This window comes from Nannobrachium achirus, assembly GCF_963921795.1.
Source record: "Nannobrachium achirus genome assembly, chromosome: 16".
In the NCBI taxonomy this organism is placed as follows: Eukaryota; Metazoa; Chordata; class Actinopteri; order Myctophiformes; family Myctophidae; genus Nannobrachium; species Nannobrachium achirus.
Genome location: NC_137823.1, coordinates 39,611,819 through 39,637,109, shown reverse-complemented (window position 1 = coordinate 39,637,109; position 25,291 = coordinate 39,611,819). Strand labels below are relative to the sequence as shown.

The 25,291-nt window shown below is 41.5% G+C and overlaps 2 protein-coding genes across 2 annotated transcripts in view; both read right to left on the bottom strand.

Annotated features, from left to right (window-relative positions):
• The window catches only part of ppp2r5a (protein phosphatase 2, regulatory subunit B', alpha isoform), a 111,209-nt gene extending 98,283 nt beyond the window's left edge, over window positions 1-12,926 (bottom strand). Inside the window, exon 1 of the mRNA XM_080743983.1 lies at window positions 11,948-12,926. Coding sequence (XP_080600109.1) covers window positions 11,948-12,095 — 148 coding nt within the window. The 5' untranslated portion in view covers window positions 12,096-12,926. The remainder of the gene's footprint in view (window positions 1-11,947) is intronic.
• Window positions 12,927-15,131: 2,205 nt separating this feature from the next.
• Window positions 15,132-24,128, bottom strand: dtl (denticleless E3 ubiquitin protein ligase homolog; the record flags this gene model as incomplete). Its single annotated transcript, XM_080743989.1, has 15 exons — window positions 15,132-15,197; window positions 15,927-16,618; window positions 17,136-17,265; window positions 17,950-18,039; window positions 18,351-18,463; window positions 19,704-19,808; window positions 20,264-20,367; window positions 20,508-20,581; window positions 20,677-20,795; window positions 21,012-21,077; window positions 21,311-21,431; window positions 22,345-22,406; window positions 22,531-22,623; window positions 22,850-22,975; window positions 24,077-24,128. 15 exons carry the CDS (start codon window positions 24,126-24,128, stop codon window positions 15,132-15,134), a joined length of 2,013 nt encoding a protein of 670 aa, XP_080600115.1.
• Window positions 24,129-25,291: the final 1,163 nt, after the last annotated feature.

The following is a 25,291-nucleotide window of genomic DNA, read 5'->3' as shown; positions in this document are numbered from 1 at the left end:
TATATTATTATTTGTATATCATACTATATACATCAAATATGTGCTATATCGGATCAGTATCTGTGTCGGATCAGTATTGCTATCGGATTGGTATTGATTCTGCCATATCGGGAATCAAATCGAAAGTGAAAAATCTAATCACAGCATCTCTATAGCTGATCTACAAAAGCTCACGTTTTGCAGTGTTTGCAGACATTTTCAACCGATGCACAGGGGTAAAGTATAGCTAAACTGGTTTTGATTAGACTTAATAAAAAATGTTAAAAAAAAACAGACTAAATAAAAAATAAAAAAAATTGTCCCCCATCACCTCCCCCTGGGAAAAACATTTTCCTGCAGGAAACCCTGAACGTGTCGCGATGCGTGGCGTTGCTTTTTCCCCCCAAATAGCCTACATACAGTAATATAGTCTGGTTGCTTGTTTCTCCCGCAGAATCTTTCAATCCGGCCCGGACGGCTGACATAGCCTGAGCCATTTGGGCACCTAGGCTGGTAATCCCGGGACAATCCCATCAAAAAGCACCAAAAGCCCCAAAAATATATTTTAAAAAGAAACAATCTTTAAGCCCTGATCCCTGACTGTGTTTTCGATAACAAGACTAATCGGAAGCATCGACAATGTACTGACAATGTAATGCGTAATGTGCACAACACGTGACGTCACGGTTTATGAACTTGTGAACCTTGTCGTTATAATCCCCTCTCTTTGTCAGTCACTCTCTCTCAGCTGTATGAAGCCAAAAGAGTGCCACAGAACCTTTGAAAGGCTAGTAGTGTTGATACTTTTTTTTCCTAAAAATGGGAACAGCGGAGCAGTGGATTTCTGCTTTCAGGTCACACCCCAAGGTCAGTCGCCTTGTTCACTACTTTGTCCCCAAGCAAGGGACCCATTTACTGCCGTGTGCCATCACAAGACACAAGCGCGCGCGCACACGCACACACACACACACACACACACACACACACACACACACACACACACACACACACTTACTTTTAAGGCCATACTGATCGTTGCTGCGAGCTAGGCCTGTCTCAATGATTATATAATCACCTGATTATTTGAGCTATTGATTTTGTATTAGCTATGACATCACATTGTGATTTTGAGCTTGTAGACCCGCTGCTACTTTTGCCATTTTTTAATTTGAATCGTGAAAGCTAAGTAACAGTTTTGGCTATATGAGGTTTCCACCCGACAGAGACTATAATTGAAGTAATTTGTCACATGCTATTCACATGCTATGCTATTGATGCTATTGACGTCCACACTGTTCTGAAATTGTTCTCCAATGTTTTATGTTTTTATTCTTCTGCTTTATTCATGTGTATTTTTTTATGTGTTAACCCTCTAAGGCCCAAATATAGAAATACTTGAAATAAAAAATTGAAAAAAATCAGATGGTGTTGTAGGAGTCCTAATAAGAGGAAAATGTAATGTTTTTTTCAAAAAAATATTTTTGTAAGGTTTTATAGCCATAAATCATAAATCATGCTCTAATTTACATATGTGGGATATTTTTCACAATAATAACATATGTACATGTTCTAGACATTCTAATGATCACCAAAAAAATAGTACAGGCATTTTACTTATGTTTTTGTGAGGAATAGCTTCCATTAAAAAGTGAGATGTTCGTCAAAACTCTGTAAAGTCAGCGGGTGTGGCGGGTGTGAATGTCAGCCCCAGTGGGGGGTATTTATATGCAAATATTGTGGCCAATGGCATTGTAATACTAAACAATAGAATCCAATGGTGATGTTTAGGTGGTAGGGGGAGCTAAAATAAAATGATTTATACCTTTTTTTGGATAAAATACAAACGTTGTAATATTACAACAGTGGGCCTTAGAGGGTTAAGCACTTGTGCTTCATTTTCTGCTCTGTAAAGCGCTTTGAGCTGCATTTCATGTCATGAAAGGTGCTATACAAATAAAGTTTTATTATTATTATTATTATTATTACATCAGCCCGGTGCAATTTACAAAGCCAAAAAGTAAAACGTATTTTTTTACATTCTGTATTATGTTCAATATTGAACATTTACCATTGCTGACCTGAGTCGTACATAACTCACTCCGCTACACAAGACTTAAGTGAGAGACCATCACTGTGACGTTCTGCTCTGGGACAGCCTCATCCTTGTCAGTTAAATAAAACACAACACAACTTGGTCACTACTAGAACATTCAGCTGACTCTCTGCCACCTGATCGCCATGAGGGAGTTAATGTGAGATGTAAACAGAGGAGCTAGCTTCCCGTCCAGTTGACCAACAAAAAGATACTAATTATTAGCTTATGTCTGACACAGGACATAATCACACACAACTAACAAAAAGCAAAACAAACTGAAATGTAATAAATTCCACCCGATTCGGCTGCAGTGCTGTTGCTGGGTTACATAACTGAGAAACTAACTACACACGGGGTGCAAGAGTTAATCGTCCACACAAGCTCACAACACAACATGGCTATTTTTGCCATCCGTCATAAGACAAAGTATAAAGGGCTAAATGTGGTTACTCAGGTGGATACTTACTGTACCTGGTGACCCGGCCTTTCAAAGAATAAAGTAGGTAACGACTGATGCTGCTTTCAGAGTTCAGACTAGAGTGGCGACAAAGCAACAAGGCTAGAAGTCATTTTCAACGGATGCTGACGATATTATGAAGCCACACAAACTGATGCCCGTGTCACTGTCGCCGTGTGACGGGCATGACGTGCTACAGTTCAAAAGTTGAGCTGGCTTCTACTTTTTTTTTCAACACTCCCATTGATTAAGTGAAGCATCAAACAATAATGTTTTCGCTCCGTCATTTCCCCTCCCCTTCTCTCCCCACACAAGTCCATCTGTGTTCCGTAATAGGAAGAAAAACTCATTGTTGCCGTTAATAGGGCTGTCACGATTATGACATTTTACATGACGATTAATTGTCACTCAAATAATTGCGATTAACGATTTAATTGTGTATTTGTCGTTGACAATTACATTTCGGTTTGGCTTTTAGGCTTTGAAGTTGCACATGGCAATAATGACACATAACTTAAATATACAAAGATATTACTGACATATTTGACAACTTTATACTTAAAAAAGAACATTGATAGTGGAAATAGCCGATCTACAAGCTCACAACGCGTCGCGATGTGACATCTTGTGACCTTGTAGATCTGCTATTTCCACTACTTTTTGAAAGTGTTTGAAACTATATTAACATTTCTCAACATGGAAACGATTATGACGATTGCGAAAAATAATTGCGATTGCCTCAAATAATTGCGATTAGACGATTATGTAATAATTGTGACAGCCCTAGCCGTTAATACAGTTTCCCTGCCTGTGCTATTTAGGCCTGTCCTCTAAAAATCGACGAATCGACGCGTCGTTTTAAGCCCCCGGAATCGACGCCAATTGTTTGAGTCGAGCCGTCAAAAATATATAATTTTTTTATCACACCAGTATACTGTGGTGCGGTATGAGAGCGCTGGACTGTGACTGTCATGTAATTCTTATTGAGTCCATACTTCCTACTACTTGTAAACTAGACTTAAAAATAAAATCAGTTCACGTGACTTGAAAGTTGCCTTGATCATATAACAGGGAGCTCTTATTTTGAAGTTAACCGCTTGGAAAGGAAATGCGTCGACGTGTTGTTATTCTACTTGAGAGCTGGCCAAAGAATCAGCAGAGCCAGCGCGATGCGCTTTCACTTTCACTGCCGTGGGTGTGTGGTGGTTGGACTCAGGCTGAGGAATAGCGACGGGTGAACTGTTTTCTTTTTATTATCTCGCACCAGATCGGCAACATAGCTCTTTTGATACAGCAGCGGTGCTCTGAGAAAATACAACTTGTGGAAATAATACGACATGCTGTCAAAGAGATGCATTATTCTCTCCTCCGTTGTTCTACTCTGCTCCACAATTCACAATTACGCACGGCAAATTACGCACGGCTGGACGCAATCTTATCGTCATTAATGTCCAGTGTCCACCGCTATCATGTCTCAATATGCACGGTAGTTCATGGATCTAATTCACTTTAAAGGCTTAAAACATATTGCTGTTTTATTGTATTACGTTGACGTGGTTTAAAAGCTTAAAGCACCACTTTTTTTCTTTTTTTCTTTTTTTTTTTTACATAAACGATTCGTCGACGCGTCGGATTAACCCCCGCGACTCGAATCGACTTGATAAATCCTGCGTCGAGGACAGCCCTAGTGCTATTTAACCCCTTTTTTTATATTTATGCAGCTTGGTTAAGCAACATGTCCAATGGTGACTCGGCAGCAATGTAGCTGTCCACACACACTGGGGTGTTGTGTAGCTGGTTTGGTTAGCTTGGTTTAGTGTATTATCAACCATCGGTTTCCTCCTGCAGTCGTTTTGAACAGGTTGAAACTTGCCTTGTCATTTCGTTGCCGTCGGACAAAAACTCTTGTCACCATTATTCTCACTTTGTGTTTTTTCATAAATTGCCCCACTTGATCATACTAGTACAGTCAGTGTCGCATAAAAATATCAAAGGTAGCCGATCTGCAAGTGACACGTTTTGAGCTTGTCGATCTGCCACTTTAGCTATTTTTGAATAAATTAATAAATTACAATAATAAATTGATTTTCCAGAGGTTTGTAGTGGGAACTAAGAACAGCTGTGTATGTAATGATGATATGGACAACTGCATCTCTCAACAGAATTACAAGCAGCTGATGGGTGACCTGATGGAAATCGGTGAAATAGTTTTTAACGAGACTGAAAAAAGAAAGAATGAAAACACACTAAATTAACACTCAGTGTGTGCGTGTGCAAGGTATTTAACACACACACACACACACACACACACACACACACACACACACACACACACACACACACACACACACACACACACACACACACACACACACACACACACACACACACACACACACACACACACACAATTAATTAATTACTGAGCTAGTGCATCATTGATGAAGTGAGCAGTGGTTCTCAAACTTTATTGGCTCAGGGCACCCCTGTAAATATGTAAATCTTTCCCCCTAAGATACAGTATGTCACGACTCACGAGGAAAACTAAAATAACTTTTATACTTTAAAAGTGTTTAACCACTTAAAACACCAGCATCCCTATTCTGGGGGGGGGGGGGGTGGACATTCACCAGAAATAGCTGATCTACAAGCTCACACAAGGCGTCACATACGTAGATCTGCTACTTTTGGTGAAGAGACTTGGTGTAGGCCTACTGGAGACTACCGCTTTACTACACTAAGTGGTTCAACTGAAGTGACATTGATTAATTTCAAATATTATCAAAGTATTCGGAGGCACCCCTGGACTTGCGTCACGGGACCCTAGGGTGCCACCACGGCACCACTTGAGAGACCCTGGCCCAGAGCATGTAGGGACTAAAGTGGATAATGTCATTGTCACCACGTGTGAACAAGGCTGCTGGATCTAATTAATTAATTTGTTCCCCATTCCTTGGGGTGCTTTTTTTTGTCACTGTATACTTGCACATACAGTGCGTGAAATGTGTCCTCTGCATGTACCCATCCTCTAACTCACTGGTTCTCAAAGTGAGGTTGGGGACCCCCAGGGGTCCTTGAGGGAGTTCCAGGGGGTGCCCACTGCCCAGCAAAATGATACTTAGGATTGAAATGGACCCTATCTAACTCAGAGAGTGTACAAATGTAACCTAACAGATCCATTTGATTCCATGTGTATACTCTCAGAGTTAAATTAACATTGATTTGACTAATTATGGTCTCAGGGATAGAAATGCCATTAAATGGGGGTCCGTGGCCTAATGCATGTCAAACTGGGGGTCCCTGAAATTAAAATGGTTGAAAATCACTGCTAGACTAGAGCTGTACATGTCTTCTCTTATATGATGGTGCCAGGCATATCATTTCAAATGGGGGTCCGCGGGCTAATGAGTGCCAATTTGGGGGTCCTTGACATGAAAAAGCTTGAGAATGACACCCCCTGGTGAAACTCTAACGTATCGGACACGCTCCAACATGACCAACAGTGTAAAGGTAGATTGCTAACAGGGAACAGAAATAATGTCTAAAATGTTCTGCTGTTACATTGCGGAGGCTACACAATGGTGAAAACTCACAAAACCTGATTAGACTTAACCCTTCATTTGAGTCCATAACCAGAAGTCTGCTTCATGCCCTCTAATACATGCTGGTGAGTTAACTTGTCAAGACTTGCCCTTATAAAAGGGAAGCAATTTAAATTGTAATCATAATACTAACTTGACGATTGGATTACATCCACACACACACACACAAAAAAACACATGTATCTTAAAGAAATTCAGAATACACAACTAACAATACTAAACATATTAAAAATCAGAATTCTAATAATGGCTGAATAATGTCAGGAATACCGGTATGTTATATTATAAAATCTTCAATCATTCACAAGTGTGTAATATAAGCTAACCTTCTTGTCTACATCATGTTTTTGCTAGCAAAGAAAATATGAAATAAAGCCCTTTGCACACAGACGCGTTTATCCGCACGGATAAAACGGACAGAATTTCATTTTTTTTAAAGAAAACAATGATTCTGTACGACCTCATGCACACCGGATCCGAATTAGCCGTGCGACGAGTGGCTGCGGTCGTGCGTTTCTTTCTTGATCGAACCCAGTTCGATTTGTGCGTCTTGTCGCATGCGGTAAAAAACTCATCACTCCTTTTATGACTCCTTTTGGGATCCGCAGCTACGATTCCGCACAGCATTGCACACCAAATCCAATGCATTTTATTCATACAGCAAACGGAAGAAACGCAACTGTCCTGTGTGCAAAGGGCTTAACTCTGATCAAATATGTACAGTAGTATGCACTTGTCTAGACAGTGGTTTTTAAACCTTTTTGTGCCCAAGGGCCAGGCACAGCAAAAGGCAAGTAAACTTCTCAAGGCACACCTGTATTCTTATCTGTGCAAAGTAGCCTCTACAACACGTGTCATCACTAGGGATGGGACGATATGAAAATGTCATATCACCATTATTGTGACAAAAGATATTGCGATTTACGATATTATCACGATAATCAAAATCCATTATCCCGGGCGGAACATTTGCCAAAAAATAGCAGATCTATAAGCTCACAACGCATCACAACGTGACACGTTGTGAGCTTGTAGAACGGCTATTTTTTGGTGAAGACATTTGATAGAGAATGAAAAAAAAGACTGTATCGAGTATGTATATTATAAGTATCTTTTACCAATTATAGAGGGTTTAAGTGGCACCGGATATGCAGCTCGGCAAATAAAAGGTGAATTGATCCCAGTGCATCACGGAGGACGATAATGCGATAAATAAAATCTCCACGATACGATTATCGTGAGTGTTTTTTATCATGATAAACGATAATATTGTGTATCGTCCCATCCCTAGTCATCACTAGTTATCACACTGTAAGTTTATTTTGATTTACCATTCCCACCCCAAGTCTAACTCAGTTTAGCCTTGTTTTATACTTTCACAAATAGCGGAAAAGGATGCATCGCAGTATTGTGCGTTGTGTGCTCGTACATCAGCTATTTTAGCCATTAAAACCAAGAATTTCCACCTGGCCAAAAGAGGGATGCCAGGTTGTAAGTGGTTAACTTCAAATATGCATAGATTTTTACGGCATAGAATTTGTCTGTAGGTATTTGGAACTGTATAGTACATTTTAAAAAGACGTTTTTGTATAGCGGACTATATTTCAATAACAATTTCAATTTGTGGTAATATGACTAAATCAAATCCCAAGGCACACCAGGACTTGTCTCACGTCACACACCGTTAATAGAACCACTGCTCTAGTCTAGAGGGACAAACAATCAGATAATTACATTTTCCGCATAACGTAATTGGTGGTGAAAATATCAATGTGCTCGCTCACGGCCAATTATTGAGTTTCAGTACGTCAAGAGCATGTTCATACAAGTCCTCTCCTTAGTGTTATAACGCGATGTGTGAGAGTGTGTGTGCACACTGAAACACTCAGGGTTATGTATCCATGTGTAACTCAGAGAGTACAAAATGTAGCGGGGTTACATTTGTAAATTAACACTCAGGATCTTCACTGTGTGTAGTGTACTACTGACAGGTAGCTACTAGATTCCTCATTCAGTTCCCATGTCTCTGCATGCACCCATCAATGGGGTTAGCTGCCAATTTACGGTCATCTAGTAGTTGGTTCTCAAACACTTCCATGCCAAGGACCTCCAAATTGATTATGCATTTGGCTGGCTGCTGCAGTGCAGACCCCCTTCTGAAAAGATCTACCTCACAAAAGTGAATAGTGCTTTGTTAGACTGTGTTCTTCATTTTACAGGGGACATTCAAGGACCCCACTTGAGAACTTCTATTAATTAATTAATTCATGAAAATGGTTTTGTTTATTTTATTTTATTCATGAAATACTTTTGAAATATGTATTTTTCAATGGAAGGGGATATTTGCCTGCGACCCATAAAATTTGGTCTGCAACCCAAACGCGTAGACAGACAATCGGAGATCTCCTACCGATACGTCTAGTGACACCTAAATTCAATGTAGGGGCTACAACTGGGTGGAAACATTGCAGAGATTTAAAAAAAAAAAGACTTCAGGGAGGTCCTTCGTAGCCTGGCAGGGCCCTCCCGAGCTACGTCATCACAAATGTGCTTCCTTCCTCAGTCTGGGGTCCCTTCCATAGAGTCTCATTATGAGAAATTATTTTCTAATTTCCAATCAAATGGCTGCATTTGGAGTGACCCGCCTCACACCGCTCCTGATTGGTCAAGCTGCTGCTGCACCTCTCACATTTTGAAAACAAACATGGTAGCCACCATGTCCGATTAGTCCAAAGCGAGTTCACATATCGCAAATAAAAGCTGCATTAAGCCAAGTTATCTGAAATCAACAACATCTCAGAACTTAAAAAAGAACAGGGTTTGCACTTTTGGAATTTCTATCTGGAAAAGACATAATTGCTGTTCTGCCAACGGTGTTTTGATGCGCTGATAGCTACTGACTGGGTAAAGGAATCTGTCTGTCAAGGTGAGTAACTACATTGTCATCGTAATGTCACCAGATGTTTTGGTAGGCGGAGATCTCTGGCTACACCAGACTGAAAATGTTTTCTCACGACACGTTGTGAGATTGTAGATCAGCAATTTTGGGCTAATGTTCGCCCCAGAATATGGATGCTGGTGTTTAAGTGGTTAACATTTTACTCTACTGGCTAGGCTACCCATAAACCTCAGTACAGCCTGACATAGGCGACTCTCTCGTATGCAGTCATGAACCGCGATAGTGCCACCAACCGTAGGGATGGGCATTTGGGCTTTTTTTGTAAATGTGTGTATACTTGGGAATGTTGTTGGTTAACCGTAGCGTGACATCAATGTCATATGTGGATATAACACGTGCAGAGCACATCAAGAGCCTTGTACAGTACACAGCTACACACACCAACAGCATCAATGAGTTGTGAGTTGTAACAACTAACAAACATGAATGCAGCAAGCAGACAAAGCCTTAGCCCTATAATACATGCACTCTTAATAATCTATATGCACAGCCAGCCAATGAGATGAGAATTTTGTCCATGAACAAGTGGAGATCATTTACTAAATACATGTTGTCTTGCATAACCTTCAAATGGATTCTCAAAAAAAGAAAATAATAATACAAATAATAATAATAACAACACCAGTGTGAAGTGAGCTGTGCTCAGTTCACACTATATACACTGATATAATGTGACGTCATGCCATGTGTAGTTATAAACCCATGGGAAAACCCTTGGAAAGCTTACGTCAAACGTACATCACTCAATGGGAAAACCCTGGGAAAAGCACTTACACATGCCACGTATAGGAGCGGTTAGCACCGCAAATTAGAAAGCCACAGAGATCATTGTGTTCTATGGCTGTATGTAGAACACATGCAATATTAGTAATATCAGCCTTTCTAGAGCTAACAGAGCCTAAAAGGTGAAAATACAGCTCAAAACAGGTCAAACAAAGTTAGTCATCCGTCTTTCTTAAAATATTTTTTCCACCAGCCTGCAGTTTCCTAGTTGTCTCTTCATCAGACACGGTTAACTGTGTACCCGCCCCCATCCCTGGCACTCATCCCTAACACCAACACACACCACCTCGGCACTGCTGCAGACAACTGAGCCTACATAATGGGACCTAATCATGTAATAGTCCTGCTCGTCACCTTGAAAAGTATAGAATGTCTACATCCAAAATACAAGTCTGAAAACATGAAGTCTCAAGCACAGCACATGGGTTGGGGTTGGTGTCTATTTTCTTTGATAAAACTTCTGGTTTGGACAAACACAGTAACCGTATTGCCTAAGAGTACTATGTACCGTATTGACAGCTATAATCCACTCCATTTAAGTAATATTTGATAATACAAATATGAAATATCTGTTTGTAATAGTGACCTCACAATGAACCCTTTTTACCACACTGCTAAAGCCAATCACTTTGCCCAGGCTATTTCCTGGTGTCGTTATTTTGGTGTGATATTGTGACACTCATTAATACACAGTAGTCAGTCAGGAACAGTGCAGCGTGTTGTGACAAAAAAGAAGCTTAATTTTAATCCTCGTGGTTTGGATAGATCTGGGATCAACAAATAGAAGACAGCTCTCCCGTCCCGTTCCTCCAAACTGTCTTTGAGTTGCCCTTGATGGCTGGTTGCAGAGTGTGTGAGTGTGTGTGTGTGTGTGTGTGTGTGTGTGTGTGTGTGTGTGTGTGTGTGTGTGTGTGTGTGTGTGTCTGTGTGTGTCTGTGTGTGTCTGTGTGTGTGTGTGTGTGTGTGTGTGTGTGTGTGGACAGGTTTTTATTACTTTGTGGGGACCAAATGTCCCCACAAGTATGGAAAAATTGGAGAAATAGACATTGTGGGGACCAAATAGTAGGTCCCCACAACGGTTTTGGTTAGGTTAGGGTTAGGGGTTAGGTTTAGGGATAGAGGTTAGGGTAAGGCCACAGGAAATGAATGGAAGTCTATGTAATGTCCCCACAACCTATGTAAACCAAGAGTGAGTGAGTGAGTGTGTGTGTGTGTGTGTGTGTGTGTGTGTGTGTGTGTGTGTGTGTGTGTGTGTGTGTGTGTGTGTGTCTGTGTCTGTGTGTGTGTGTGTGTGTGTGTGTGTGTGTGTGTGTAGCTCTCAAGAGACTCATTGTGGTGACAAAAAACAACAAAAGGTTTTCAGAAGAAAAGGTTTCCCTCCCTGGGTGGTAAAAAGTTTCTTTAACCTGCTGTCAGTGCACACAGTGCACAGTCTGCACACAGTTCACACTTTGAACAGCACACGCCTTTTATCAGCACATTAATTTGCTCACAGCAGGAAGCCAAGCATCTTCCAGTCAGTCATCATATTATCAACCCACACATCTGGCTAAGGCACATCCTGCACGCAGTCAGTCACAGGCAGGGCCTTCTGGCAGCTTCAACCACAACACGTTTGAGTTCTGTGTTGTTGTGGGGTGGAGAAACTGACTACAACTTGATGCATAGCCAGTTGCATTCAATCACTTCAAAACTGGTCTCATGTGAGCATTTAATTGCATAATAAATAAGCGACAAGTTGCATGTTTTTCCCCCCCAATGCAATTGTCGTGACTGCTGCCTGTGCAAGCTGATGTTCCCATGCCATGGTAACACATGTTTTCACGCACGAAATATCCCCACAGAGTTTAACTCCAAGAGAGCATACAAATGTAACCAAATGAACCCTCACGGGTCTGGGATCTCTAAACACCCTTGCGGCGGGTACATCTGGTTCCATTTGTACACTTTTCCAGAGGAAAGGCTTTCACAGTGTATTTGTATGTTGAATAACAAGGCATTGTATAACTTTGTGACAACAATAAGTGACCAGAGATCTCATGGGGTGAACACATTGATTGGGATCCATTTACCTTTGAGTGGAGGCAACGGGGCCAACTCGACAAGGGAGCTCTGGGTTCGGAACTGGGAAGAGCCTTGAGACTTCTTCTGTTTCTGGGCCTTCCTCATTGATTTCCTCGTAAATCCGTCCACTTTCTCGGATGCAGAGATAGCCGACATTTTGATGCATGAACCGAAAAATTGAGAAAGAAAATGAAGAAAAAACACGCCTTGGATCGATCACCCTCAATCAAAGCAAAGGTTCCCACGCGTGTCCTCCTTCCATGTGCACCAGTAAATACAAATAAAAGACACGGGAGAAGAAACAAGAAGAAGATATGGTCTATCCTCCTGGTGAAGTTCTAGATCCTATGATGTGTGTTCATCCAACATGGTCGGCAGCGACAGACCCGTTCCATCGGACAGTAGGTGTGTTGGTTCCGGACCCGATAAGTCCAGGAGATAAAAGAAAAAGCGAAAGAAGCTCAAACAAAAAAACTCCACAGAACTTTAAGACATCTACCAGACTGTGGGACTACATCAAAACAAGCCCCCCTGCTGCTGCTGCTGCTGCTGCTGTGGCCGAGAGGGGACGACTACTAAACTCTTCCCGGGGTTGGAGGAACACAATCTACAACCTGTTGCAGAACCTAATATTAAATGCATGTCACGTCAAAGCCAGACCCGGTGGTCTCACAACGCACACACTTCACCAGAACCGAGCTTTCTAGTTCTTTAGAACCCCCTCTTAAAACCCCAGCCTGGTGGATGTATGGGAGCTAACGCAACTAGCTAGCTAAAGTTAGCCTCCGTTAATGTTAGCCGCCGCCGCCGCCGCCGACAGCTGTCAGTTTGATGCGATGTAATTCATACAAAAACAAAAAGAAGTCAGAGTCGTTTTCCAGAAAGCTGTTTCTTCTGGCTGTTGTTCTCATGACATAGCTGTTGTTGCGTTGCGCGGAGCGGGAGGGGAGCGGCAGAGGTGTCGCTTCTTTGCACACACAAGGAGCTTTTTATTTAATCCCTGTTCTGTTGGTTGTTGGAGGTTCAGAACAACTGTCCTCCTCCTCCTCCTCTCTGACGATGTGTGAACTTTCAACGGAGTCTCATTCTGGGCGGAACGTTCCAAGGATGCGTCTGGTGTCGTCACAACTAAGCGACGTGGTGCAGGAAGTGCTCCAAAACAGATTTTATATGTTATTAATAATTATGAATAATCAGTGCTGGAAAAACCACTCACAATCTCACACTCTTTACTTGAGTAATAGTATCAATACAATTGAGTAAAAGTACGAAAGTATTAGCATCATCATGTACTTAAAATACCAAAACTAAAAGGAGGCTATACTCATTATCCAATTTCAAGTTTTCAAATGTACAACGAACTTCTGAAAATATTAACTACTTGGTACCGGCCATTTGAAAATAGCCAATCTAGAATCTCAGGCTTGTAGATTTTCAAATGTCCGACATTTATATAGGAATCAAGTAATTTTTTTGTAATAATAATCAAAATCTACTAAAGTAAGTTGTCCTTTAGTTGATTAGACTTACTGTTACCTGCCCCTTCCTTGTATATATTGTATATACTGTACTTACTGATTGTATAGACCTACTGTTTTCTTTTTCTTTCTTTTTTTCTTTACATGTCTACTGCATAGTACTGTGTTCTATTTGTCTGTCATTCAATGTTATATGAGATACTTAAATGGTTTCCTGTTGAAATAAGCTTAGTCTTTTCATGGATCTCCTTTTAGTAGACCTTGTACCAGTGAACTGTACCGTCATGAATCTGTACATTTTCCTATGCAAACTTCTAATAAAGCCTTCAATCAATCAATCAAAGTCCAATGTTTGCCTCTGAGATAGTGGAGTGGAAGTAAAAGTATTGCAATTTGGATATACTCCAGTAAAGTAATTTAGTAAAAGTAGCCTACCTCAAAATTGTACTTAAGTACCGTACTTGAGTAAATCTACTTTGCTACTTTACACCACTGATTAATAATTAAAATATTATTCATTCATTTAATTAACATAGTTGAGTGACCTGCGACTACTTCCGATCATTTGTGACGTCACTGACCCACCCTTGACATGATTATCCCATGTTTCATTACGTTCACATCACACTCACACATTATCCCATGTTTCATTACGTTCACATCACACTCACACATTATCCCATGTTTCATTACACACATAACACTAATGTTACACAGAAATAAAAACATAAAATAACTGAAAACTGCTTGTAGTTGAACACCAACCTCGCGTCATTGTGTTTCACTAATCAGTGCTCAGATCCGGTCTAGAGCTGCTTACTGTATCCGGGAAATTGAAGCCAACCCCACTTGCACGCAGACCGTTTCTGTATCCGCTCCTGACCGGATCTGCAATCTACAAAGTAAATGGAATCCCTGATTTTTGTGGACGCGCTTCAGGATCAGGACAAGTCTGCAGCGTCACGGACTCGCCGGTGTACGCCACTGACTGGCATTCCTACTGTCCAATCAACAACAGGAACCCATAGTACTTGAAACTTTTCCACCAATAGAAATCGCACTGAAACGGGACCACCAGACACGTGACAACTGAAAACAACAGACTGGTGAAAAGTTGCATGGAGCTGTACTGACTCCATTGTGTCTGTATTACCTAAATGAAAACATAAGAAAACACAAGCTTTAAATAATCTATTTTGAATTTAATAGACATAAACAGGCAATGGTCACCCTTATTTTGTACATCTATGAACAACTCAAGGAAAACATCTTTTTTGTTGATTAAACAGGAGCCATGTTGTAAGAACTGTTGAAAAGCAGCTTCTTGCAATGAGGAAACTGAAGTAGGCAATTTCCACATTGCGTCAATCAACTGTGAAGCTCAGGTTCATTAAGGTCATGTAATTTGAAAATAGATCCGTAATTTGAAAATAGAGCCGTAATCTCAATAGATTTAATGACCGGGGTCAGCCAGGGGTCTGTACTTGGTCCCCTCCTTTTCCATCAATCAATACCCTTTGCCGAAAATAGGATAGTATGCTTGTAGATCAGCATTTTTTTTAAACTATTATGACGACCCAATGTTATGTCCAGTCTAGGGGTGTCTAGCCATAACATGAAAAATATACAATAAAATACACAATAAAAACAAACATCAATATATACAGTAAGGCCTATGTGAAGGAAAGAAAATTCTAGGCTGGTCCATTATAGGTCATTCCAGAGCTCTTCTGTGGAAATAGGAGGATATTTTCTTCATGGACTGTGGTGAGCGGATCGTCTGAAAAACAAGAGGAGAGACTGGTAACTTTCCTGTTCTAGTTTAAACAAACATAGCCGATCAACAACGTAAACTTCTACTTTAAGAACGCTGAAGAAGACACTATACATGTGGGTTTTGACCCATGATAGCAATCAACCCATCTACAAATTACAGAGCATTCCCGCTCAAGCCAGTGTTAGGGCAGGGTGCTATGGATATCACAATATCCTTTACCAAATACTATATCGATAGTGATGATGACAACATTCTTAACATAATCAGTTTGACCGTGGGGCTTCACAAAAGTATTTACACAATGAGATTTAATGAATAATTGTCAGTAATGCCTATAAGTAGTTAACGTCAAATAATAGAAGTTGAACAGTGACTTAGTTAGACATAACTTTACTGTAATGCATTGCAAAATTTAACCACTAACACTAGAACACAAAACATTTTCAAAAATAGCAGATTTACAATCTCACGTGTCACATCACAACACGTTGTTGATCGGCTAATTTTGCTATTAAGTGGTTAAAACCAGGAAAGGTCAACACTTAATGTGCTATATTAGAATATTACAATATCCAAATTCCAGACGATATCTAGTCTTATATTGCAATATCAATATATTGCAGAGCCCTCTTCCCCACAATCGTCATCGTCAAAACGGGCGACAAGTAAACGAAAAAGACACAGATTAAATACAGACTGTCGTTTTTTTCAGTCAGGGATGTGTGTGCTTACTGGTGAAGATGGTGTCCTGCCCTCTTGTTTCTTGGAGACACTGGGACTTCTGGAGGTGCTGGCTCCTCTAGAGGATCTGGGACTTACGGGGCTTCCCATGCCCTTCCTCAGTCTTTGGCCTAACACTGACAACCAGTCCACTGCACCAGGGGAGCAGTTCTCCTTGCCGCTTTGTCTGGAAGGTGATTGTCTGTGGTCCTCTATCTGCACAGGGTCCGCGTCCTGGGCCGGGCAGCACGCATCCAAGAGTGGGCGACTTCTCTTGGCTGGAGGATCGAGTAGTGTGACACAATCGCACCTCTCGGCTCCGTCGCAGCACACTGCGGCCCCGCCGCCGGTCTCCAGCCTGCGCTTGACCCGCCGCTCGGAGGTAGGGGAAATCCTCACCGGGCTCAGCACCTCCCGCAGCAGTGGGCTGGCCGGGGACTCGGGGGTGGTGGGGGTGAACCAACGTCTGATCGAAGACGGAGTCCTCTGGTGATGGGTGTTGGCAGTGGCACCTTGGGCATGGACAGGTGATGTAGTGCTGGAGGACAATGGCAGGGCGGCCACACTGGGGGCACAGGCTGCTGGCTGTGGCGATGCCAGTGCTGGCTGTGGCGATGACAGTGCTGGCTGTGGCGATGCCAGGGCTCTAGCAATCTCTGTCCTTGTGCTCTTGGCTGGTGTGTTCTCAGTTTGCCTTGAAGGCTCTTAAAGACACAATAAGACAGACATTTGAAAATACTTTAAACTGCCCTATAGTATATCCATGCCAACTTACTGTGCAACATTGTTTTCTCACTCAACAGTAAACAAACCAACATAAAGTTTAAGTGAGAGGCTATATGTACATTTCTAAAGTGACAATTTATGGACTTTTTAATACCTCTAAAATGTTAAACATTGGCCAAATATCAGAGGCAACATTTTTGAAAATAGCCCATCTACATGCTCACAACGCCTCTCACCGCGAGGCGTTGGGAGCATGTAGATCTGCTATTTTCACAATAGAACAGTGTTATGCTAAATGTAATTCCTCAACTCTTAATGCTCGTCAGGGTGGGGGGTCCCCAGCTAAAATATGATTATTTTGGCGGCCGCGGCCTGAAAAGGTTGAGAAACACTGGTCTAATTAATGTGTAAATTATCAAAGTCCTCTTTGTCCACTTGAAGGTTTTGGCTCAATGTTAGTTCACTAAAATCATGCGCGTTGCCTTGTCTACTTACTTGAATTGGAAAGAGACCCAGGACACGCCCACCCGACAAGGTTGGCCTCTCCTAGGGATGATCTGGCACCGTCCCTTCCCCGATCCAACCTCCAGATCCGTACTGTGTTGTCATCAGAACAGGAAACCAACTGCCAACAAAATAGTAGACATTATACAGGGCCTTAATCAATCTTCCTGGTATTTTAAAACACTTCGCTTTCAAAGGAGAGGAAAGGCACAAAAAAATGATGTGTCAAATAAAGCTTAAGCCTAATTTATACTTCGGCGTACGGCAGAGTCACACGCCATAAATAGCCAATGTACAAGCCCACAACACGGTGCATCCACAATGCGTCCACAAATACTCTTAGACCGTTTTCCTGAGCGCTCCCCTGTAGAGAGCGCGGCCGCCATTGCTGCGGTGCATACAGCAGCCAAGTTGAAGTAGAATTAAAATGATTGAAAATGGGAAATACTCAAGTAAAGCACAAATACTCAAAAGAAGAGAATGTCACCTTCATGGTCTATATCTACTTAAAACTACAATCCATGTTTTATGTTCTCTTCCAATGTCGAGGTCATTGTAATAATGTCCAACCCCAATAAAGATGGCAGTGCATCTAGTCCAACCACTGTAGATGTACTAGTTGTATTGGATGATTAACGTACGGTATTCTACCATACAGATTTAGTTAAAATAACGTTTTAAGTTGTAGATTATAACTTTAGCTATGCATGCAATTGTCTTTAAATTAAGAAACCACGTAAATATTTGCAAACAACTAGATCATAGACAGTTCATTACAAGACGGTAGGTAGGTATGTCAACTCACCTTGGTGAAGTCTGTAGGACACCATGCAATAGACGTCACTTCCTGACTGTGACCCTTGAGCAACACAGGAGGTCGTTCAGGCTCCGAGATCTGTAACGAATCGACGAAAAGATTATTTCAAGACTCAAGTACACTGAAAATCCATATTTTATTATGGTGATGTAACTTCACCACTTAAGTTCCTATCTACATACAACAAATGGCAAAAACAGCAGATCGGTTATTTGTGTTATTTTGGGATTGGGAATTAAAATAAAACATTTGGGAATATTTGCTCATAATGATAACATACATGCCCATTATAGTAGTCTCTCAAGACAGAGACTGTTGGCTCACAGTTGTCTGGCTTGACAGACTAACAAAATAGGGACCTCAGGATTAAAGTGGTCAAGGGGACAAACCTTCCAGATGTATGTGTGCTGGTCACTTGAGCCACTCGCCAAGAACTGGTCGTCTGGACTAATGGTGGACTTGACATAAAACGAGGCGTTCAGGTGGCCACTGAAGACGGACACTGTTGATGGAAAGCAAACAAACCTTACATTCTGAGCCTCTGACTTCTGAGAGTTAAGAGCAGACTGAAACACAAATGTCATGCTGGTGGACATCACAAAGTGATTTAACAATAGATGTAGTTTGAGGTCGAGTCTGAGAGACCGCCGACCCGACCCCGCTCTGTAAACAGGGTTCCCACACATTTTTACCAATTCATTTCCAAATCTTTTCCAGAATATTTAACCCAATTTCCAGGACTATATAACAATAATTCAGCTCAATAACAAGTCGCTTACTCCTATGTGCAATGCACAAAGACAGGTAGTGTATGCCATTGGTTCTCAACCTTTTCAGGCCGTGACCCCCGAAATAATCATATTTGAACTGGGGACCCCGGCACCATGACGAGCACTAAGAGTAGAGGATTTTGTATAACACGGTTTTATTGTGGCTATTTTCACAATTTCTGCCTCTGCCAATGTTTAATTTGTCATTTCGGAGGTAATAACAAAATCAATAACCAAAGACAATGCATAGCTATTTTTTCCAGGACCTTCCAGGACCCTTGATAAATTCCAAAACATTTCCAGTACTGGAAAAATATCCTTCAAATTTCAAAATATTTCCAGGAATTTCATGACCTTGGGAACTCTGAGTGTGGCTCCGCCTCCAATATGGATTTATGACGCATTTGAAATACGACTTAAAATTTGGGCAAGGTTTCTTTCAGCCCGATCAGAGACGACTCTTTCTCCCATTTAGTCTTGAAAGCCTCCGGAGCAAAGGATAAAACCGTGTGTATTTTATGTATCTGGCATGTTGTCTACGCAAATTCATCCTGTGACACTTTCCACATGCAGTCCAGGAAGCCGTTATCTAGAGAAATGATGCTCACAGCAGGAAGAGAATAACCAACAGTCTATCATAACTTCATAAGGTGTAACAGTGTTTAAATAATGTCCTTCCTGGCTTTCATGGTGCCAAATTATTTATTTTGTAAAGTTTGTACTCTATTTACATGACCTAAATGGTCATGTAGTTGATAAATTGCAAATTAGTGTGATCTGGTTTGTACAAGTACAACAAAAGCCAACGCTGAACACTGACTTACTCGATACCAAAGAAGGTATTCTTTATTCTGTGAATCATATCCTTTCATTAACTTCACCTCTCCATCACAGTTGAAACAAAATAACTCAGTCTGCAGCGCCATCTAGTGATCAACAACAAGTTGTGCATTTCAAATTAATCGGGTTTACCTGGAGTGGTTTTTAATCCAGTGACATTGAACATGTAGATGTTATCATCGGTACAGTTGGACATCAGGTTAGACCCTGTCGAGTCCAGAACAAGTCCAGAATAACCTTTAAACGCAGAGAATCCAGTAATTAGCTCCCACTCATGGAATTTTCACAAAGCCTAAGTCCATTGTTTTTGTTGAAAGTAAAAGGTTGTTATAAAGTTAAAAGCTCTATTTTCCTAAATGTGTCAATGCTATATAGAGTGGTTGTTCAGCACTTCAGTCTCTCCAACTCTTTAGTAAACAGAAAATATATTTTCAAATGCTTAGGTTGGGATACCAATTTTATCCAATCAGGACAGAGAACACCACAAAGTAAAAAAAAAATCATTTATCCGCTTCAATAGTGCTCCAGTTCCAATTGTATCCCAACCTGAAAATGTATGTTCTGTTTACCAAACAGCTGAATAGATATAGAACTATTTAACACTTATTTTAAGAAACAGTATAGCTTACACCCCTTTTAAGTAAAACTAAAAAAAAAAGCCTCATCCTGGAAAGTAAGAAATACCAACCAACCTAGTTTTCGTTTGCTAGAACCAGGGTAGGGGTACGTCTGCATGGGTACAGGATCATAATGATGTACAGTGTAGTTCTTCCTAAGATCCCAAACCTTGATAATCCTGGTAAAAAAGAGAAACCAAATTAACACAATTATATAAAGCAAGATTATGCTCTTTTTTTTAAATGATCTGATTCCATATTCATGCTTTTTTTTTTTTTTTACAGTATAAGAGCTATTGATGATGACAGCCGTACTCACCCATCAACAGCTCCAGCAGAGATGAGGGTGTGTTCGTCACGAAAGAGAACCACTGTGACGCTCTGCTGGGAGTCCTGCGAGGAACACACAGCAGCACATCTGTAAAACAGCATGCTAAACCTAGCGATTCAGTCAGTCCTACAGCCCAGCTATTGAATGAACTCACCACCACAGATGGCACGATACCATGCACGTAAGGCCGCCTCTTCTTTGTTTGTTTCCTTGGCGTGATTTTGTCTGCCGTATTGTGAGCCCCGCTGATCTGTTTCACCTGTCTGTAGAAACCATCTGACAGGGAAACAGCATTTCAGTCACAGGTGAGGTTAAATCAGTAGTTCTCAAACAGTGTGCCATGAGTTCAAGTGTGCCCTGTGGATTTGTGACAACCACACACCATTATTGAATTATATACAACTATATATTTATTTATTACATCAACATTCAATTAATTAGACCCTTTTTGGTGCCCAAGGCACACCAAAATCTATACAACTTAATACATACCTTTTTTGCTGCACCTGGTGTCCCAGACCATAATGTTGCCATCTCTTCCCCCGGTACAGAACACAGCTGTTGAAGAGGATAAACATAAGATTGTCATGAGCTGTAATAATTAAGATAAGATTGACAATGGTGTCATGTCATCAATGAAGGGATTTTGTGCCTGGCCCTAAAGCCAACTCCAGATGAATCGTAGTGTCCACTTTCTGGGCCTTCAAGCTCGGGACACATTTTAAGGTTGTAGATCTGAGTAGATTTGGTGTAGAGGGAAAGAAGGTTAAAACTAAATATATCAATGGTACCTTTCTCGTCCTTGGTGAAGGCCACAGACTTGACGCTACACTGGTGTCCCTTGAATGTTCCCAGAAGTTCTCCACACTTCAGGTCCCACAGTTTGGCCATCTGGTCGCCTGACGCAGTTACCTGAGGAAGATGTTCCATGAGTACCATCTTTTAACAGTATAGTAGTCAACATTGTCAACTTCCTCATGATAATATTGGGCAACATACTGTACCTATTTATGGATCCAACTTCATACCTGTATCTACATGCCCTTAAATATATTGATTGCTTTGTTACTATCGATACCTACATTATATACAATTACTGTGGGCTGTTACATTACATAAATAACCATTATATGGCCTTTTACTGTGACACTTGTGCCACTCGTTTCAGTAATAGTTTTTTTTGCCCAGGCAGTCAGGTTGCTCAACGAAGGGTTGAAAGTGAAACATAGGTAACATGGGCACAGTACGCATTTTTAAACTGTACACTGTTACACTGTATGGTATTGTTGTTGTTGCGACTTGTTTTTGTGTGGCCTGCATGGTATGCGGGTCCACACTATTGTCAGTCACTGTGACCATGTCTTTGTGTAATAAGGCTGGGAGTGCAAGCATTTCATTGTATCTGTACTTGTATGGATATGTGTGACAATAAACCTGAACCTAACCTAATCAGACAGACTTCATCGATACATTTATTTGTGTTCGGCTAGGCCTTGTGCAGGTGACCAGGTCATTCCCCAAATTGTTATTTATATATGAGGTCTTAGTCCGTGATTGAATGCAAAGGTTACCTTTGCCTCTATGTCCACCCAAAGGTGACCTTTACACACTATGAGCATGCACACCTGACCAGTCCAGGCACAGAAGGCCAGGTCAGATGTTAAGTCATCTTTATACTGTCTTACTACTTACTGTATGTTCTTATTCTCTATTCCTATCTGAATTTGATCCTTACAGTGGTGCTGCTATGATAACTGCATCTCTCACAGGATTATCTATCCATCTATTGCAAGGAAAGTGATGAGGAAAATGTAATTTGCCGTACCAAACGAGAATCTCCAGGAACCCAGGCTATATCAAAGACAGCATTCTCGTGAGCCATCCATTCTGTGTGGACAAGAACACACAATCATCATTAGACACTTAAGTTGGATTCATTTCTTGATGATAGAAGCCGAGTGCTAATCAATGTACACTGTCAACATATCCAGGCATTATTATACATACATACCTTTCAAAATTGGGGTTGTCCGGTTTTCTGTGTTGTAAAGACGGACAATACCTTCCTCATTGGCCACGGCAAGGACATTCTGCGTGCCCCTTACTAAAGACAGATAGAGCAAGCCAGGGTCATTAGATAAAAATGTGACAGTAACGTCTTAGTATTCATGTAGCTCTGATAGTATACACATAGAATTGTTTCATTTGTATACTGAGTTACAGGTCCATTTATATACTCTCAAGAGTTTAAGGCCCATTTGTAACCCCAAAGTCAAATGATGGTGGTCTCTGAAGATGAAACGAGACACATGATAGTTGATTTACGGTACCTGAGGAGAACTCTAGTCCAAATGGGGGTACAGCACTGCCATATTTTCCATGGGAGATGTACTCATCGTGTCGGGCACACTGGAAGCCTTCTAGCAGAGAGGTGAGAGGGTACTTGGGGCACGGATCTGCTGGAACACAAGAGTTAAATCATCTGATTACAAGTTTACAACCAACTCCAACAATTCATATCAATGGATCCCTCACTGGTGGAAGGTTCAACTTTTTCAATCTTTAAGTTTATTAGAACTAAGGATAGACCCCTTATGCTGCATTCACACTACGAAAAGCCAAGCTAATGGTTTGCTTGGTAATTCAATGTATTCTCTATGCAAACCAGCTTTAAACATTTCCAAGCTTTGTTTCCAGCTTGGACATTTTTAAAGCTGGTTTGCATAGAGAATACATTGTATTACCAAGCAAACTATTAGCTTGGCTTTTCGTAGTGTGAATGAGGCATTAGTTGAGATCTCGTTTTCAATGGAGTCCTTGGAATGTCAGCCATTTCTAGGGCTAGAACGTTACAGCAGCGAGCTCTGGTCCATAGCGGATAACTCCTAGCCAGTGGTTTAAGTACATTAAGTACTGTAGACAGTGTAGTTAGTTATTCGTACTTTTACTTCTACTCCACTACATCTCGGATCCAGACAAATTTACTTTTACTCCATTGCATTTATTTGAAAAGGAGGAGATTTAGAATTCCGCACTATTAGTATTTCTATATTACAGTATTTGTATTTTTACAAGAGTAAAAGAGTAAAACAAGAGAGTACGTTTTCCACCACTGCTCCTAATGCTATGGACCAGCGCTATAGTCCACGTATAATGGACGCTGGCTAATGTATCATTAGACCAAATAAAGACTGACTCCGCCATGTCAACACGATCATAATGTATCGTGATCGATATGAAGCGTTTTTGTTTGATTAGTGGATGAACAATATCAAAATGCACGATCTTTGGCACTAAATGGACCAACGTTAGCATGCGGCTATTGGGACGTCCTATGTTCCAATTCCAAATGGGGCTGTGGAACGTTTTTGGTTTTTGTTTCAAGTTATTGATGATATGGTATCTAGTGATCGCAGAACATTATTTGCAGATTTGCAGCCAGAAGTCTTTCAGAAAATGCGGATCTGCAAGCTCAGTGTGCTTGCAGATCAGCTATTACGGCAGCCAATAAAGTAAAAAGAAAACAGGGTTTTGATCAAAAAGGTTGTTTTTCTCACCATTGAACCTCCGTCTGCTGATTCCTCTGTCAACGATGGATCTAAACAACATCTCTGCTCTGAGACAGCAGATGATCTAGACTACAGTAACACTGTTTATTTAGGGCTAATAATGTATGTTTCTCCTCAATGGTTTTCTCTTCTTCTCTACGCTACTACTACTACTAGTTCTCTTTTCTTTCCCGCGAACACCGACGGATCGAATCCCCCCGCGAAAGTTTCGTCGGCCTCAGCCATTGGTTGCAAGTGTAGTGACGTTTGACGTACGGCCCCCAGTGGCCAATACGGCGTCTACGCACGAGAGTGTGAGCCTTCGTGATTGGTCGAATTTCCTTCCGGATTCTGGCGGTATTGCTGCGACCTGGCGTTTCCCAAGGAACCCTAAGCACAACGGTGGGGGCCAGTGGTGGGCAAGGAGGAAGGGAGCTCTTCGCTGTGTTCTCTTGGACCGCGCGAAGGTGCCGAAAGTGGGGGACGAAGTAGCTCTGGTCCATCGCTTTCACCTCCCGGCTCCCGCATTGCTCCCGGTGAAGCTCTGACAGACCCGTCGGGAAACGCATGGACTCGAGATTGTCGGCCCCGCCGAGCGCTCAATACTAGTGAAAATAAACAAAACCGTTTCACTACTCACCAAACCAAAGGTCGTTTTGCGCTGTTGAAAGTCTATTCTCCGCGGTGGTGAACCCCTCAGCACCCCACCTACTCTGTAAAATACATTATTTTTGTCATGAAATAAAGTGCATCCAACTCGACCGCCGCTTATTTCCGGGTTGTGAACCATTGTATCTGTGGTGGCCGCTAGGTGGCTCGAGGTGGGTGCGTTTTTTTTCTTGACAAAAATAATGTATTTTACAGAGTAGGTGGGGTGCTGAGGGGTTTACCACCGCGGAGAATAGACTTTCAACAACGCAAAACTACCTTTGGTTTGGTGAGTAGTGAAACGGTTTTGTTTATTTTCACTAGTATTGAGCGCTCGGCGGGGCCGACAATCTCGAGTCCATGCGTTTCCCGACGGGTCTGTCAGAGCTTCACCGGGAGCAATGCGGGAGGTGAAAGCGATGGACCAGAGCTAGGGACGAAGATGTACTATTATTCTGTCTATAACGGCACATAACTCGGTAACGACGCTGAGTCAGTTCATGCGACCCGTCGCAGCGCCTCCGTCGTTATCACCGAAAACAAGCGCTCCTTTCCCTTGCAGCCCCTCGCGCCCCC